The sequence below is a fragment of the Anoplophora glabripennis genome, unplaced genomic scaffold, assembly GCF_000390285.2.
Source record: "Anoplophora glabripennis isolate ALB-LARVAE unplaced genomic scaffold, Agla_2.0 scaffold570, whole genome shotgun sequence".
NCBI lineage: Eukaryota > Metazoa > Arthropoda > Insecta > Coleoptera > Cerambycidae > Anoplophora > Anoplophora glabripennis.
Window position 1 is genome coordinate 22,983 of NW_019416711.1, and position 20,589 is coordinate 43,571.

Below are 20,589 nucleotides of genomic sequence, written 5' to 3' on the forward strand. Positions count from 1 at the left end.
CTTTTTTTCATCAATTATTGCTATTTTGCAACATCGGTAATAAATTTAAACATTTTTAACTTTCAGTATATTGCAAAATTCAATTCTAAAACTTTTTTCCTCTTCAATATTCTTCCAAAATGCATAGGTTCCAAGATATAAGTAAAAAACTCAGATAAAATATGTATTTTTTAAAAATTTTTAAACATTTTTGCAATTTTGACCCGGATCTCGCCCAGATCTAGGAATCTACACTTTTATTATGTGAGTTGTTACATCTTATACCAAGAAGTGGTATATTTCGACAGATTCGCCCTGGTTTATACAGGATTATTAACATTTTTACAAAAAAAGCATTTTAAGAAAGTTTGGTACCCTGTATATTGAAAACGAACGATTACCAAATATATGTTTATATAACCTTTCGTCTTAGAATCATTAAAAAAATCACTCGTTGAAGTTTGACCACGTTTTTAAAAAGCACCCTGTATAAATAATATAGAGAATGTTCAAACAAATACAATAAAATAAGAGAACATAATAATAGGAGACTAGTAACATGAACACAATCAATTTATTTATTAAATGTCCGCTAATATTTAACCAACGAAAAATAATTTTACTGAGTAATACGCTTTATTTGTAATATAACTTTTTATTTTATTTTCAAATGTTGTACATTGTAAGTGTTTATTATTGGGCTTAGTTTATTGTACAGTAAGTTTAATCAATTATTTTTGGATTTCGTGAATTAATTTTTTTTGTGTTGTAAGGCTGTGAAGGTCCCTTAGCACTCTAAAATATTTCTTATTATTATGTCTAAAAGACTGATAAATAAGTGGAAAGGGTATTACTTATACAAAAAAGGGGCTACAGTGGTCGTGGTAATTTGTCTAGAATAGGAATTATTTGTTTTTGTTGGCAGAAACGGTGGAATTACCCCACAAAACAAACGAAATGCACAAACAAATGCAATAAACTAAAATAGACACTACGTAAAATATCATAACTGAGAAATTCATGCATTGTCTTTGTCAAATGTAGATACATATTCACCATATTGCCTTTGCCGTTTTTGTCCTTCTATCTAGAAAAAAAAATTACAAAGATCAATGTTTTAGAAAATTTTCTTGAGACACCAAAGAAATATACAAAAAACAATAGAAGCTTCCATGACAGATATGTGGTAAATATACAGGATGCTTATTTTTTGGTGCTTGCTTGATTTACTTTTACGAAAAAAATGGAAAAGATAACAGAAACAACAATTGGTTCTTTTTTCTAAGAAAAACAAAATAAAAATAAGTTTGTCCGCTAAACTGCCAGTAAATATTATTTTCAAGAAACTTCATTTGTTTGAAATATTAATTAATGAGAAATGTATAATTTTTTCGCATTTCGTACGAAACGAATAATTTTTGTGTCAATTTTAGTTATTAAGTAACATTTAAAATTTTGCGAGTACATCATTTTAAAACAGATTTTATGGGTTGTTTGTCAAATTTTTAATATGATGGTGTTTTTCAGACAAACCTGAAAATTATTATTTTTACTTTAATGAATACCGGTACTTTTAAGTCTTTTTATTTTTTACTCCTGCAACTAATTTGATCTATTTCGAACGTTGTCAAGTGAATAATTAAATATATTTAAGCATAAATAAAAAATATAAAAAAATGTGCTTAAACACAACAGAATATTAAACTTTGTTTTAATACCTATATTTCTATCTACTCTGCCACTATCTAAAATTTTTCTTTGTTACATTCTTCCGTTACCCCGAGTTAATTTTCATAAAAAGTTAATTGGATTTAGTCAACTTCCTGTTTTGTTTCGGAGCAAATTTAAAAGCTTAACACAGCTACATACGTACCGATAAATAGTACTGATTTATTTGCACAAATCGAACTATGTAGATTTAGTAAACGGAGGATAAAAAACCGTTTTGTTATGTGGATAGAACAGATCAACAAATGGTCATGGTTTTCAACAACGCGACTAATTAAATCGCTACGATTTATCGTTACGTGTGCAGTCACTATTACAGTCTTTCGATGTTTAGCGGCTTGGTTTGCCAAAAACAATTAGCTAACTTCATTGTTTTCTTTGTTTTCGAAGAAACATTATTTTTTTTTAGCAAATACCTAAATGTTAGCACGTTTATATTTACCTCAAAGAGACTACTAATACATCTACAAGTTTAATACTCTCGCAATTATATCGCAAATCGATAACAAATTTACACAACCCAATAAAAGAACATTATTTAGGACTTTACCACAAACAATTGGATGTTTTGCAACCTGGTTGGTTAAATAAACTGTTGAGTTTGTGTTCTTAATATTTCATTTTGTAACAGATACCGGAGAAATCTACCTCTATTTTCAGTAGCAATGAACCATTTAAAATCCAAAGATATTTATTCTCAAATATTTATTTATTTAATTATGAGATGTCTAAATTATTTATTATCGGATGCCATTAACATATGGGCTTCAAATTCTTCAAAATGATTGACAAAATAAATTATGACACAGTGGGTGATGCCATAAGATTTATTCAATTTTTATTTATTACAAATGCATGCCAAATACACAAAAGTATTTATTACACACGTCCAAAGAAAAGAAAAACAAAATAAAAAAATTATTAAGTTATAACAATTTACATACAAAAATTAAATTTTAAATTCACAAATAAAATAAAATATAAAATGCACATTAAAACAATAATAAAAGACTAAGATGAGGGTTAATTTATAAAAGATAGGTAAAATTTTAAAAATATATACAGAATAATTTTGAAAGTCATTAAAATTTGCATTCAAAAGTTCATTAAAAGTATAAAATGTACTTTCTTTTTAATTATTTACTGTTTAAATTTCTTTACATGTCGAAGTAATATATTGAAAAATTTAATTCCGAAAGAAACTAATAATTTTCTTGTATTTTGAAATATATAAAATTTAGTACGGTGGTCATTTTTCCTTCAAGTATTATTCGAGGACTGGCTTCTACCGCAAAAATTGTGCACATTTTTTAATATAAATAAGGTACTGAAATCTGCAAATAATCGAACAGTAAGAATGTTTAAACCAAACGTACAGCTTTTCGCTGAAGAGCAAAACATGCATAATATACAGTGCGTGTGTGTAATAGCGTAACATATAATAGAATGAATTAGGCCGTAATACTCTGTTTTTAAAATCGATAAGGAAATTTTGTCTACCAAACCTCTGAGCTTTGACACGTTTTTACAAATAGCTACAAAGCAGCTTACAAAGCATAATAACTAATGATTGAAATAATTTGAAGTTGCTGTATAGTAATCCAGTGGTCATCTGCGAAAAGTATACCTACAATATTACTGTCAAAAATGTTGGGTAGATCATTTATATAAATTTAAAAAAGTAAAGGATCCAAGACCCACCCCTGTGGAACACCATGTCTTACTTGCAATGTATTTGACTTTATATTATAATTAACATACTCAAGACCGTTGGTTAAATATAAAAATAATAGATATATCCTGTCGTTACCATAAAAATACAATTATTTTTATTAAAATTTCTTCTGTAAGTTTTACTTAAATCTAAGAAACTTACGTAATTATTACTTCGAAACTGTTAGTTTATAAAATATACCAAAGTCTATTGTGAAATATATATTGCTGAAAGCTAAAGAGTTTATATTTTTTCATGGGTGATGTAACTTGAATCTTAAAAATGTTTTCGAGTATCTCAGCAATGTGTGGTACAAAATAGAATCATTATTCATTTTAAGAAGACTATGCTTGTAGACATCTACACGTTTTTTTACTTTTCAGATTTATATTTCAGTAAATCTAAACGAATTTGCAAGAGCCATTTGTTGTACCAAAATGAGGGTTATTGTATGGCAACTAGCAAAAAAATAATAACATTTTTGAGAAGATATAACTAGAATTAAGTGCTACATTGCTTTTTGAGAATTACCTACTATGATCTCCGGACAAAATCATTGATGGACTATTTTTTAGCATTATAAATTTCTTTATGACGTAAATATCTAAATTTATTGTAAATAATCTGACTTTGCTCAGTACTATATCTTCTGTAAAAGTTAAAAAATCATTTTAGTTGGTGACGCGTATGCCGAAACTTAATGTTAAACCAAATATGAAAAAGCAGGCATTTTTTGTACTTGTCTATCCATAACTAAATTAGTATCGTAATCAAATGCAGCCATTGAAGATTATTTGCAAATGCAACATTTTTAACATGAAGCATATAATTTTTGTTCTCAGACAACAAGACGTTACAAATTACTCCACGCCAATTGTTTTAAATTTTCATATCAGGAGAAAGTACACGCACCAGTTGAATTAGTCGCACAAAACGTATTTACAGTAATATCACCTGTGAAGAGTACCGGAACATATTGTGTACAATATAATTACGCTTTTGTTGTAACAATAAACGTCTGCGTTATTTAACAGACAATGAAAGTAAGTGACGTGGATGGAAACTTTCTCACTATTAGGCATATTATCTTTTTGTGGTCGATTTGTGCGAGGGTGACTTTTAGTATGGGTGAAATTTCTTTACCAAACACGAATATCGAGCGAGACCAAGAGGTGCGAAAGGAAATAAATACAAGTTAAAGATAAAGATAAAACTTTTTAAAAAATAACATGACAAAACTGAAATAGAATGATGGAATTTCACATTTTATCTGTCAACGTCTCAGTCTTGATTAATTTGAGTTAACCTACCCATTCCACTTCGAAAATCAATTGACTGTGAAGGAAAAAATTTACAAATGAAAAAGAAATCTGGTGTATATGGGGATTATCCAAATCATAGTCTGTCGTGCTCGTCTGTTCCATTGTAAGCTATTGATTATATGACGTTCAAGATATTTTATTACATGAATCGTTCAAATGGTCGTTTTAGATAAAAAAACCGCGGAGTGCTATTAAATTAGAAGGTGGAAATTTGAGATAGGGGTGAAAATGCACCCCTATTCAGTTTTTTAATTATAGCTCGAAAACGAAGCAAAATTTCGCTGTAGTTCATAGGAAAAATTATTTAGAGAATTGAATTTCCCATCGAAATGGCTTATTTAAAAAGTTTAAAAGGAAAATTTTATGGAAAAAATCGTTAATAAACTATTTAAAAAAATGCAAAAATAAGATTTTTTGATTTTTTTTTACTTTTTTGGCTCTAATTTATGTTAAAAACGTCGAAAATCTAAAAAAATATTTAAGTTTGACCGGTCAATATTAGTCCAAAAACTTTTGAAAACGCATAATTTTGAAGGGAATCTCGTCTAGTTTTTTGTACAGCAATTTTCTTTGCCTACTTCTACTAAAAAAAATAGAGTCAAAAAAGTAAAAAAAAATCAAAAAATCTTATTTTTACATTTTTAAAAAATTGTTTATTAACTATTTTTTGCATGAAATTTTTCATTTAAATCTATTAAATAAGCCATTTCGATGGGAAATTGAATTCTCTACAAAAATTTTTCTATGAACTATATCGAAATTTGGCTTCGTGACAACAAAGATGACAATCTTTCTAAGAACAATCCTAAAAAAGTATAATCTCGTTGTTATGCAAAAAATTATCTCTTAAATGTTTAGGAACAAGATGTCGTGTACCCCTTTATACCCTGTATAATGAGACCAGTTAAGTAACCACTAACAATTAAAACGCCCGTCATTCTCAATAAACCTGCTAAAATAATTTCCGGAGAAAGGCAATATTGCTTCGACAGAAAGGTACTTTTACAAAAGGTATATACAAAACAGGGACTGAACAGCCCCTTCTAACACTTATATTTCTTAAATATACCATCTGTACTGCTCAATTAGACAAGTGTTTAATAAGAGAAATTACACACACGCATTAATAAATGTATAAGTTGCTGAATTGGTGTTGCACACGGTTGGAACTTGTCAAAATGGTAGAAAACTGCTGTCGAACTGCCAAAAAGCATTTGTGTGTTGTAGAAAATATCAACTAAAAACGGTTATTTCCTTTTATTTTAATTATTGTTTATTTGTTAGATACAGAAAAGTTATTTCTAGAGCTGAAAAAGATAAAATTATAATAATGAGATATGCGTGAAGGGTAGTTTGTGTAAGGGTGGAAATTCATTACTTCCGTAACTTTTTGATTTGAATTAATTTCTTAAGAATTGAATTGAAGAATTGAAAATACTTTTTTACCCACAAACTTAAAATGCATGCAATTTTATTGCATATCTTTAGGTATTCGTGAAAATTTATCTTCCTGCATACTTCAGGTTTGAATGAACAAAGCCATTTTTCCAACTTCACGACTATTCCCATTTACTAATTGACATTAAAGATGTATATTTGCCATTTTGGCGTTATGTGATCACAAAAAAGTTGATTATAAAATAAATAGTAATGGAAATTCGAAAAAAAAAACGCTTGAATAGTAGTGCATCAGTGAAATAAATGTACAGCATCTGTTTCAGCTTTAGTTTCAAATTTTATTTTCGTATGCAAAAAAAATTAAAATGGTGCACTGTTAGTTAGTTATAAAGTGCTAGGTAAGCATTGTTTTGGAATAACTATACATAAATTGCTCCCAACTAACACAGACATAATAAATAATTGCCTGTCAAGGGATCCAGTGCAGTGCGGTTTTAAGGGGTTTTGAAATTGAATAATTTCTTTATGCATTATGAAGGGATGAAGGGATCAGTTCACGCCTGGCACCCCTGTTCCTACAAAAATCCCTTTATTCTCATAAACTATTTATTTTAAATGTAATTTATTATAAATCCAATTAATTTTTTAAATTCCACATTTAACCTCTGTACACACCACTGTTGTTTACTTGTTTTTTGGAGACAATCTCTGATTTACGACCAAGCTCGCCAGGTTAGTATTTGACGTATAACCGACCACTTCATACACTTGAGGCACCTGGGCGACTACAGCTACTACCAGAACACAGTGAGTATGCAGCGGTATTTCAGATTTTACATTGAATTTCATTTTAAATTTGAAACGATTTATCTTACGCCTCCTAAAAATTATGACACGATTTTCCTTTAATAAAAGACCCACAATTTTAGGCTCTACTTTGCATCGAATACGATCCTACTATAGATGGCCTTAAGATGTGTTAAAACGAAACATTTACTATTCTGTGACCCTCTTATTTGTTACCAAATCGTTACTTTAAAAATAGTGACGAGATGAGTTCTAAACACGTTATTGGAGTTACTTAGCTATCAGAAAGTTATTCCACACTTTGGTGCATAAACCGTAATTGGTTTCTGAATAGTACCGATCACTGGTGACCAAACACTTTATTGTCGCTTTGATAGTCGTGTTTACGTTATTGCGGTGATGAGTACTACTTGGGCTCATAATTCAATTAAAAAGTTGATTGTATGTTTATTTTCTTTCATGTTATTCGTGCAATTTCGCCTAATTACTAGAATTTCTTCGAGACAACCATAATCAGGCTCAAAATGTGTAAACATAATTATACAAGTCAGAGAAGCAATAACAACAATAATAGAACTTGACACGCTAAAATCACCAAATCATTATTATCTACGCTTTCATATCTTGAAAGTAAGAAGCAATAGAAAAATAATCATGTTCTTGGAATTGGGTTACTCAGCTACTGTGTAAGTCAGAATAATTTCACTTTTAATGTTGTGTGATTGGTGTTTTAAATACAATCATGCAGAAGAATTCTTTCGAAGGTTTTGTTTATTTGGCAGTCATAATTATTGTACTTCAATTTTCTTGATGATTGACATACAAGGGTCTCATACTGAAAATAAAATGTTGAATAACATCTAAAGAGAGCTACTTACTAAAATCTTAATATGTGATAATTAAAGTCGCGAAGACGCGCCATTTGATTTCAAAAGCAATACAGCACAGTTATAGCAATGCATGTCAAGGTCATCTCTTAACATCCAAATATATAAAAGCGTAGTCATCTACATATTTGGGTAAAGCTCATTGTTTTTTGGGGCGCGATATGTGTGACATGCATTGACTTTCTCGTGCATCTAAGAACAATTAATATTCTTTACTAATCAAAGACATTAAAGGAAAGAGTGAAACGCGTCTATTGAACTATCAAATTCATTTAATTAGACATGTACGCAGGTTTTTCATCGTCCTGATTTATAACGTTGGGATTGTCATAGTTCCTGTAATCAAAATTACAACCAACTTACAAGAATGAAAAAATGGACATATTTGTAGGCAGAGAAAATGTGATTAACCTGCTGAACCTAAAACAAGACTACATTATCTCGAAGCTTTTCGACGCGTTGAATCATCAGGTTTTAACATCTCTAAAACCTGACTAAACCTAAAAATGTGAAAACAGTTTTTTGCTATATTTGAGGTTATGTCGGGGTAATATTTTTCCTCAAAACTCGTTATATCATCTGAAAGTACTACTCATCTAATCCATTTAGAATTATTTCAATATTTCTCTTCCTCTCCTAGAAACCATTTATAAAATTGATTAGTTTGGCGTATTAGTCGATATTCGGAAATTTCACTTTATGGGGTTAGCAAATCTACTGTATTAGAACTTTGGAATAGTTTTGTACTGTTTTTACTGATTATTTTACTTGTTACTGACAAAAACTAATATTTATATATGTATCAAAACTGTACCGCTATTGTACCACTAAAATTATTAGTGGAAAGGTGACATTTTTGAAATTTATTTGCTTCATTTGATTTGTTGGTAGAGCTGATTGATATGTCAAAGAAATTTACGAAGTCTGTAACAGTGTAAAACCAAACCGTTTACAAATAAATTCGTGAATATATTCATGAATAAATTGTCAATGTAAAACAGCTATTTTAGGGCTGAAAAATAAGTGTTGCTTAACTGTATCAAAAACATTGCATTAAATGATAAAACTTATATCCATATTTTCTTGTAGAAGATTTGTGTAGTTTTCGACAAATTCTTTTTTCATTTCTAAATTCCAAGACTTTTTGTTAAATCTGTCATATTAGATCCACCATTTTGAATTTTGCAATTCTGACTTTAGATTCATAATCAGCGACCCAGTCAATCTGGGAACCTATGAGAATTTAGGTGTTTGTAATTTAATTCTTTTCTCTTTTTGAGTTTTTACATGATGCTATTCAATTTTCGAATACTGACGAATATGCGAAACTAATCAATTTGAACATACGGAAAATGATATTCGAACGATTCTAAATGGCTGTTGAAAGAGAAGTACCAAGATTTGTAGGGAAAATTACCTCGTGATGTAACATAACATCAAATATAGACAAAAAATGTGTTTTTCGTACTTTTAGATTGGGTTATCTCGAAAACCTGATGGCGTATATTTGGAAAAGTATAGTCCAGTTTCTGGTTTAAAGTCTTGTCGACCTATGTAATTTAAACTAGAAGAAGCAGCAGATTAATTTATTAATATGTACATGATGCCACATTCTTAAACCTATTATGTACTATATAACCAGTTTTTGATTCAATAATTCGATCAAAAGTTTGACTAAGTTAGATTGATACATGTAGATACAACAGAAACTCCGGTAAATTTTCTAGGTTCAATAAATTGACCAATATATTGGAGACAACAGAAATGGTTCAAATTTACTGTTTATAGCAGCTCGTGGAAGCAAGCATAGTAAGTAAACAGTGGAAAAAAGCATATAGGGATTTTTTTTATTGAAAATATAATTTTCAGTACAATTTAATAATCAAAAGTTCAAAAAGGTCATCGACGTAGACACTTAATTTTTTTCTTTGTAAGCTGTTTTTTTTTGAGGAGTTCTGTATATTCTAGACTACCAATTTTAGTTATTTTGACACTTTAAATTGTAGATCTAGGAATAGATTCCTGTTTGTTATTGCAGTTTCTTTAGTCTAGTAAAATTTACCAATGTGTGATTGACCGAATTTTTTCTAAAAGTTGGTAGCTTTGAATTTGACCAATATATTGGCCAATTTACTGTGCAATGTTCAAAAGTAAAAACATCGAGTTTTTACATCTTTTTGACAATGTTCTGCAGCGATGTAATGGGTTACAAATTGGTAATGTAAAGTAGGTTATGTATGATTTTCCAGTTTGTTTGAGAATTAACCTGGTATACGCAGTTGCACGGAATGTCTACTTCCTCATCTTAAGATTTGGTATGTAAGTAAGTATACTCGTCTAGACTCGTGCTGCAAAACTTTCGTTCTCGCGCAGGGTATCACTTTCTACACGATTAACGCAATATTAAATTTTTCGCATAAACATAGTTTTCCAAACGTTATTATGTCAGATAAATTCTAATTCTAAGATTAATTCTACGGCCAAAAAGTACTTGTTAACATAAAAATTTCCACGAAAATCTCTTCATTTCATTTGTCATTATCAGAACAAATTAAAAATGATGTAACCATGCCATTTTTTAATTTCTAACTAATTAAAAAAATTCTTTATCAGATCCGGCGTATTTTTTAAGCTGAATCTGAATCCGAACAGGTAATTTTTCAGTAAAACGCTAAAATATCCCCTAAAATATGGTGAAATAGTGAGGATAAAGTAAAGCTTTATAATGAAAAGCAACAACTTGTAAATACTATGAGAAAATGTTTTAAAATATTATTTTGAGCAATGGAAATAAATATATGCAAATTAAATCCACACCTACCCCCAGAGAGGGGTTAATTCCACGCTTAAGTTCAAATAACTAATGTTAGTGCAAAAAAAATGTGTTATATACCACAAAAAATATGAAATAACTCAAATGGTTGGAGATCACCTACTTTAAGTCACACATTCAATATTATTGCCTGAATTTTGTTACCGCTGGTTTTTGGGGTCGCAGATTACGAATCTGAAGTCCAAATCCGGACATTTTTGTATAAAAGGTGTCGGATCCAATTTAGCGGATGTAAAAATCGAAAAAGCATTCAAAATTTGAAGATTATGACTGAAAATTGTAACTCGGTAGTTTTTAAAGTCGCTAATCACGAATATAAGGTTTTCATTTGGAAATTCCTAAATCTATGTACTCTTGTCTCTTGTACACGACTTTTATTCTGCGGGTCTGTGTACTTATTGGTCCTGCAACTTGAGAAATAAAGAACTTTTACAACCTATACATCAGTTCTTCGATTCATATTTAATTATTTATTTACGTATTTTTACGTTTGGACGACTTATCGTTGACAGTTATATAAAACCCAGAACCACGAAGCATAAAATATTGCCTCACGAAACACAACCACAGTCATATAACAGAAATAATATTTCTATTCATTAATTCAGGTAATCGTTTAATCAACAACTGAAACTTCTTCCTTTCTACTATGATATAATGAGGAATAAGTGCAAACGGTACCGGTTGTAGAAAGTGAAAATTATTAGGTTTGTCTACCAAACACATGTCTGTCGCATAAAAAAATTGTAGGCGTCAATTTTGTATTCATTACTACATTTTGTTGTATCATTCGAAGCATGTGTCGTTATATCGAAAAGAAAAAAAAAAGATTGGGTTATTTAGTATGACAAAAGCATTTGGTGCAGCAGTATTCAGAGAATAATTCATTAAATAAAATAGGAGGATAACTATTTAAACTTAGTTTTGTCATGTTTTAGAACAACTCAATAATGGTCAAATAGCATATCTTTAAATGATGGAACACAAATGATATCTTGATGACCTTGAGCCCAATCTATGATAATTAATAATAATAATAATAATAATAATAAATTTATTCTCAACGGATTAATACCCAATTACAGAGAAAAAAAAATATATGTAAGACAAAGTGTATAACAAAAAAAGTAGTTCACAATATACGAAAAAAAAAAAGGAAAAAGAAAAACAACAATTAAGCAGGATAACCCATCAATAACTATAGCGTGGACTTAAACTTAGCAATAATATAACTTATACCATGAAAATTGATGTCGCACTGATCGGATATACCATTGAATAATTGACACATAGTATAAATCGGTGATTTAACTAATATATTAGTTCTAGGGGTTTTACAATAAAAAGTAGGCTTATATCTTGACTGGGCTCTTGGCACTGAAAATGAAAATTGTTGCAAAAGATAGTCACAATCAATTGAGTTATTAAACAGTTTACACAAAAAAGTTAACGCAGCGCAGTTTCTTCTGTCTGACAATGCAGGAAGACTGAAAGATTCGAGTAGAGTTAGATGATCAAATCCTCTGGGGGGATAATTGAGCCATATACACATTAGGTATTTTATAGAAAGGACTCTTCCATTTTATTCCCCATTTCAAAAATCAAGAATAGATTGTTAGTTACAGAATTACCTTTTGCTTCCTCAGCTTTAACTTTAGCTAGGAATCTTTAACCCGCTCCTGTTGTTCTCGGGTTAGGTTCTGTGGGGCGGACACGCTATTATTCATAGTCGCCCTGATCATTTCGGTTCTTGTTCTACAGACAGAATTTCTCCTACGACAATGGTGATCTTTAGAGATGTTCTGTAGTGGATTCCAAACATTTCACCTTTTTTCATTGCAGGCATGTTCGTGTGAAACACATAGATTTAGAAATATTTTAATTTTTTTCAACTGTGTAGTAAGGTTACATTAAATTAAAAATTACTCGTTTTACGAATAAAGTAAACAGACATTTTTGTTAGAAATATAATAGCAAATTAAATAAACAAACTATTCAGTGTCGTCGAAATTTAACGTCATTAATGAAGTTTTTCCCAGTTCTTTCGCCACTGTTTGTAATCAAATTCATTTAGGCTTTACTTTTATTTCGTTAAATCGCATGCCCAATATTTATTATTTCTGTCAAATATCTTTCGAGATAATCGCGCTTGTAATGTTTTTTTAAAACTTAAACACCCTGTATCTTGTAAAGGAAGCAACTATGGACTAAGGTATATTTCCGACTCAATTTTCATATTTTGGGCTAAAGATTGTGAAACTACCATTTGTGCTTCTTCTTTTAAATACTCGTATACTCTGTTTATAAAACTTTTAAAAGTTTACAATAATTAGCAAAGAAAATGGGGCTACTATGGTGCTATTATTATATATTACTTTCTGACAGTGAATATAAAGCTCAAATGCATAAGTGTCTGGTAGTTTTAATTTCTATAATTTCTCGTATAAATCATTTAATCATTTATCAAATTACAAAAATTTTATCTATGTAGCAGCCATTTTATTAGGGGTGTTATTTTGAGATATACCACATGTAGAGTTTCTGATTTCTCGGCCTACTTTTTTTCTCGGGACTCGAGAATTCTCGACTAGGAATTCCCTGGAATTCTCGAATTCTCGAGAAATTTCTAAAACTTAAAAAAGTCATAATTGGTATTGCAATGCGAAATATAAACATGCTATTATACTTAACAATCATCATTAACATTTATTATTTATTCAGTATTTTGATTAATTACTTATATGTTTCTACTTCTACTAACAAAACTAAATTAAACTTTGAGTATCTTTTTCTTAAAATCCTTTACTTGTTTTTTTTTTTTATTAAACACTTTCATTATACTTATGTTTATTTCAATGTTTTTGAATCGTAGCTTTCTTCCGATAATTATTAATAATCATTAATCATGTAGTCTTTTAATTAAACAAATAGTAAATAAGGAATTTAACCGAAGAAATCTTAAAAAAAAACAAGCTTTAATTTAAAGATATAGAAGCGTTGTTCCTATTAATTTATCACTTATAATCACAATATTTTAATTAACAAAACAAAAATAAAATATTCAACTAAAGGAACAGGAACTAAATATTTNATTGATGTCGCACTGATCGGATATACCATTGAATAATTGACACATAGTATAAATCGGTGATTTAACTAATATATTAGTTCTAGGGGTTTTACAATAAAAAGTAGGCTTATATCTTGACTGGGCTCTTGGCACTGAAAATGAAAATTGTTGCAAAAGATAGTCACAATCAATTGAGTTATTAAACAATTTACACAAAAAAGTTAACGCAGCGCAGTTTCTTCTGTCTGACAATGCAGGAAGACTGAAAGACTCGAGTAGAGTTAGATGATCAAATCCTCTGGGGGGATAATTGAGCCATATACACATTAGGTATTTTATAGAAAGGACTCTTCCATTTTATTCCCCATTTCAAAAATCAAGAATAGATTGTTAGTTACAGAATTACCTTTTGCTTCCTCAGCTTTAACTTTAGCTAGGAATCTTTAACCCGCTCCTGTTGTTCTCGGGTTAGGTTCTGTGGGGCGGACACGCTATTATTCATAGTCGCCCTGATCATTTCGGTTCTTGTTCTACAGACAGAATTTCTCCTACGACAATGGTGATCTTTAGAGATGTTCTGTAGTGGATTCCAAACATTTCACCTTTTTTCATTGCAGGCATGTTCGTGTGAAACACATAGATTTAGAAATATTTTAATTTTTTTCAACTGTGTAGTAAGGTTACATTAAATTAAAAATTACTCGTTTTACGAATAAAGTAAACAGACATTTTTGTTAGAAATATAATAGCAAATTAAATAAACAAACTATTCAGTGTCGTCGAAATTTAACGTCATTAATGAAGTTTTTCCCAGTTCTTTCGCCACTGTTTGTAATCAAATTCATTTAGGCTTTACTTTTATTTCGTTAAATCGCATGCCCAATATTTATTATTTCTGTCAAATATCTTTCGAGATAATCGCGCTTGTAATGTTTTTTTAAAACTTAAACACCCTGTATCTTGTAAAGGAAGCAACTATAGACTAAGGTATATTTCCGACTCAATTTTCATATTTTGGGCTAAAGATTGTGAAACTACCATTTGTGCTTCTTCTTTTAAATACTCGTATACTCTGTTTATAAAACTTTTAAAAGTTTACAATAATTAGCAAAGAAAATGGGGCTACTATGGTGCTATTATTATATATTACTTTCTGACAGTGAACATAAAGCTCAATTGCGTAAGTGTCTGGTAGTTTTACTTTCTATCATTTCTGGTATAAATCATTTAATCATTTATCAAATTACAAAAATTTTATCTATGTAGCAGCCATTTTATCAGGGATGTTATTTTGTGATATACCACATGGCTAAAATGGAGAGATAGTATTTGCTTTATAACATTTTCTGTGTAAAATATATTAAATTGCAAAACAAGCAGAATTATAGGACCCGAGCTTTCAATTTTTCAAGTTTTAGACATACATTCAATAATATTCAATACAACACTCTTATTAAAAGTCATACATCACAACAAAATAGCATTTTAAAGTATCTACATATCTTTTTTTTTTGGTTTATGGCCTTAGTATAGGAATATTTGTGTTATTACGTTACGATCGTAATACGCGTTGAAGCATCGACATTAACATTACTTTCACTAGGAATTTATAAGAAGAGAGTTGAATTATTGTTCTTCCGTAATAAGTGACATTTGAGTAAATAATGAATATTTTTTATTTATTATTAACCACGTTTGCTTATGAGGCAATGGAAAATATTTTGTTGGATTGGTTAATGCACAGTAAACAAGGAATGTAGTAAAGTTTAGATAAATATACATATTTAATTTGTTTCGGAGAAAGTTCATAAAGTTCTTTAACAATTATTTAATGATGTATTCGTATTATGAAAATTTAAAAAAGGTATTATAGATACAGATTGAAGTGACAAGTATTTAAATTGTTTTAAATTTCTCTGCAGTAATTATTCTGTAAAATGATATAATATTACGAAATCAAAAACTGTTAAAGTAGAGCTCAATTTCATCTTCATCCGTAATGCTTTGGGCGATTTGGTTACACCTTAAATATTCTGTAATTCATGAGGCGATGGTTACATAATTCGACAATAAAAAATACTTTTTAGCAAGATACATGTGTTCACAGAACAAATGCAATAAAAACCAGATTTATCAAAAAATTAAGAATAATAATCTTCACATTGGTTATTACATAATTAGGTATAAATAATTTTTAATTTTTGCTAACAAGACGCTTGTTGTATTAAATGTTCAATGGTACAATTCATTCATTTGTTTGTTTCTGAAAAATGTTCTTATGAAATTACATGCTTGTATATTTAAGAGATTTCAATGACGAATATGCCTTCTGAATTACGTTTACACTAATTTTATTATAAACTTTTATTTTAAAGACTAATACTAAATTGAGTTAACCAATATTTTCATTTTCTTATATTACTTACATAACTTTTTACTGGTATTGTTGATGACTACCTACTAATTAAAATATTTTCGGAAATTTTTTCGAAGTTAGGAATACATATTTTGAAAATGATCTCGAAATAACATCATTGCGTTGGCTACAAACTAACACGTAAAATTTCCATTGAAATACAGTGCTTGTGCTTTCAGAACCTTAGAAGGATATTACTAAGTCAATGTTATTTAATAATACAAAAAATATAAAATATTTATTATTTAATTAATAAAACTACTATAACTTTGACACTAATATCTAGATATCTATGCAAATGAAACAACAATCTCGTTACTCAACAAAGTTATGATTAAAATTCCAGACTAATAAATATATATATTTCTTATTTCTTTCTTAATGTTTAGTTTTAACTAGGTGTCATTCTAATAATTTTTTGGACTTTGCAAATCTCGGATGATTAAAATTGTATAAAAATCACATTTAAATGCACGATACTAGTGCAGAATGATAACATTCGAGTTGCAAAATCAGATTAAGTAAAAATGTTTTTATGATCATATTGTCCAACTGCAATATCGCAACAATTCTTGGAGGAATATAAATTGCTTATAATTAATAATATGTAATATTCATTTAGAATGATTTGTACTCTGATAGTGAATATCTATTAATTTTCACGACGTTTCTGTGTTAATGATTTAAAATCAAAAAGTAAACAAACACATTAATAAGTATTATTAATTTCTGAAAAATTGAGTAATATGTTTATAAATGTAAGTAGATACCTACAATGTTTACAATGTTCTAAAATTTTTGAGTGTTTTTTGTAGACGGAAATCTTTAGCAGCATGAAACCTTATACCCCATTAGAAAAATAAAACACTTTTTAACACATAATTTCTACAAACAAATCAATTTTAATGAGTAAAACGTGAGGTTAAAATATTTTATTTAAACAGAAAGAAAGTTACACATTTTTAAGTATGTTACTTAAATATTGAGAATTTTTTTTAACAAGTACTTATTATATATACTAGTAGCGGTGTTTTAGTAATTTACCACTTATATATGTAATAATCCTTACTTTCACTCTTCTAAAATTCATGCATAGTCACGAAATTGAGTTTAGGTCAAGGTCATTATTATACATAAATGTACATAGTTACGTGTTAATATTAATTAATTAGTATCACACGTTGCTCAAGACAAGCGTATAGGTATAAAATTAATGCCGTACATTAGAAAAGTCTGTTTTCCAAACAATTTAAAAAGGAAATTGTACAGCAGATTGTTTGAAATTAACTTTGGATGATTTTGAATATATTGTAGTACCTACCTATTTATTTGTTTTTGTTTGCGCTATGAAGATTGTGAATTGGAAAATATTTTAAGTAACTTTCTCGAGTTTATTAGTATTACCTTAATAATATGAATCACGGTAAGTTTCAAGAACATAAAAACAAACAATTACAACACATTCCTTGAATGTTTTGATGCTGTGCAATAATTTATGCACGTTTCAATTTGCTACGAGAGAATTATTTTACCGAATTACGAAAGTTTTATTCAAACTATCCTCAAAGTGTGTGATATAACATATTTTTATAAGTACGTATAAATTAATTGCTTATATTTCATCATTTTGTCACAAATTGTACATAAGTACATTTTCACTCAATATTGAGCATTTTGATAATTTTACTCATTTGTGGTAATATTTGAACTAAAACTGAGTATTTTCACGTTAAATAAATTCTCCAGATAAACTTGTATTTGGTACACTTGTATCTAAATCGGTGTAACCCCACCTCATTCTATGGTTGTCGTGCGTTGTCTTTGTCTATTCCCATCGTCCCCATTAGGTCATCTTGTGGCGTGGTGTATGGCGCGTAGTCCTGGACAAGCATCTGTTTATCTCGTTATTTTGGGGACAACTGTGTTTAAATGTAGTGATTTGATTACAATAATTAAACACAATAATATATTGAGTCTCGATTAACATTTGGTTAAATAAACGGATAGTTAGATTGTTACCTATACTTACTTACGTATCTGTAACGTACAATATAGATTATGGAAATTAATTTTTTCTATCAGTTAATTCTTTTAATCGAGACCTAAAATATTGTCTCTCAGACAGATCTGTGTAGAAACCACTGTGACAGCTTAGTAGTTTACGACTTTAATACAATAATGTCTGAGTAAAGAATTACTTAATAATTAATTAATAATTAAATTTAGACAAATCTCAATTTTTACATACTCAGAATTGAGTCAAAAGTCACTCACTTGATAGTTAGCAGAAACTCGGATTTGAGTAAAATTCACTCACTTATGTTACAATAGTTTCACTCATAAAAATTTTTGTTGTACTCATACTAATAGAGCGAATATTTCACTCAAACGGGTGTGGACAGAAATTGAGACATTATTGAGCAAAATTGAGTGAAATTGGGTGAATTTTTTACAGTGTATGCTTTAAGAAAATGAGGAAACATGGCACATATTTAGTTTATTAACAAATTATTGAACAATGAATAATTAAAAAAATTAACATTATTTAACCGTGCCGCGCCATTATTCCATGGCTAGAAATTGGCTTCAATGATTTGGGATCGAGGGGGATTATCCCTCTTTATCCTGCCTCATCTCGTGTAGGCCTGGACAGCCTTCGTAGGTGGGCCCCATCCGTCGTCTACCCCGACCGCAAATGCGGCCGGTGTAGGCGCTTTGTGGAACCTCATTTTGTCCTGGCTGGGCCCCGCCGGCTAGGGCCCTTTCTTCTGGCGCTCTTCTTGCTTCGCCGATTATTTAACCGACAAAATTTGTATTATAATAGGTTATAATCATTTCACGAACATATTATTATTAGTGTTGTAAAACTTTTACTAATTAATTCTTTTATTTTCAGTGGACGACGCAAGTGGCCGTTACTCGACCGGATGGTTTTGGGGAAACATTTATTGGATGGGTTCTCAAAGTCTTTGCGCGCATATAACACCAAAAAAACAGATCATCGTTGACTCGCAAGTAAGTAAACATTTATTATTCCATTCCTATTATAGCTTTAATCTAACCTGACCAATTTTCTACGAATAAATTAATAAATTAACGAACTTGCCTCTAAATGCCCTGAAGATGGCATAATTATCAGAGACGTCAGTTTGTGTACGCAGAACTTTGATTTTTTGTAGACATTTTTTTAATTCAATACGTTACTATTGATACAAAGATGCAGTATATTTCTTATTAGAAAAAATATACCGATCTGTAAAAATTATACCCAGAAATGCTAAGGATACGAAACACCACATATTTAAGTAAAAATTCATTCATTCACCAAGCGAAAGGTATACAATTTCTCATGTATAAAATGTACTTGAAAATATACATTACTTTATGTTAAAAAAACGTAAAACCTATTCTACTTTATGCTTCACTGCACCGTTATTGAAATAAATTACTTCAACTTTTACGGAGACAAAACTAAAATATTTAAAGCTACGTATGATAAATTAAATTACAAAATTCGAAATTGTGTCGGCGAAGTTTGTAAGAACACCACATCAGCATTTGCATTTGTTGTTGCAACAGTGCGTGTTTTTCTTTGCACCAAGAATACAGAAATGTGACCTTACTAGCACTTAGGCAACTTGTTTTGCACAAGAACACACAACACTTTTATGTATATTTGCTGACACCTTTTCAAAAACTTAATCTAATGCGCTTAATTATACAACGCACCGTTATTCAAATATTATTAATTAACAGTATTTTTCTGGTTATATAACGGAATGTGCGACGTGCTTTCTACCTTAGTGAAATCTGATGGAAAAAAGTGCGTCGCGTTATTATAACGTTATATAAAACGGCTGTCAATACTAAAATGAATAAATTAAGTCATCAATGCGTCTGTTGCGTTTTCTATATAAAATTTTAGGAAACTGTAGGGCATATCAGACATAGATAAAATTACAATTGTTACAGGTAGGTAGCATACCTATGTATAGAAGTTAACGAAAAACAACATTACAGTCAATTTGAATTTTATTTCAACAAAGCACATTTTGAAATAATGGTGAACTCGCCGGGAACATAATTATTTTAAATTTCTTAAGAACGATTTTTTTCAAATTTGACTAATAATAAATTTTACCTACGACCACTACTGTAAATACTTAAAAACACACCGTCTGCGATCAATGTAAGATTCCTATTACATACGGTAAAAAAAACGCACAGTTTTCCTAGCAACTGCCTAGCAACGGCCAATGCAATACTGTTTGTATTGACCGTTGCTAGGCGGTTACTAGGAAAACTGTACGATTTTTTTCCAAGCTGTGCGATTTTTTTACCGTACGACGTAATAGGAATCTTGCATTGATCGCAGACGGTGTGTTTTTAAGTATTTAAAGTAGTGGTCGTAGGTAAAGTATAGTACGTAATACGT

The 20,589-nt window shown here is 29.6% G+C and overlaps 1 protein-coding gene across 2 annotated transcripts in view; it reads left to right on the forward strand.

Annotated features, from left to right (window-relative positions):
- LOC108912078 (nose resistant to fluoxetine protein 6-like) overlaps positions 1-20,589 on the forward strand; it is a 55,412-nt gene that overhangs the window by 13,030 nt on the left and 21,793 nt on the right. For both annotated transcript variants that reach the window (XM_018717237.1, XM_018717238.1), the window contains exon 2: positions 19,051-19,169. In XM_018717237.1, coding sequence (XP_018572753.1) covers positions 19,051-19,169 — 119 coding nt within the window. The remainder of the gene's footprint in view (positions 1-19,050; positions 19,170-20,589) is intronic.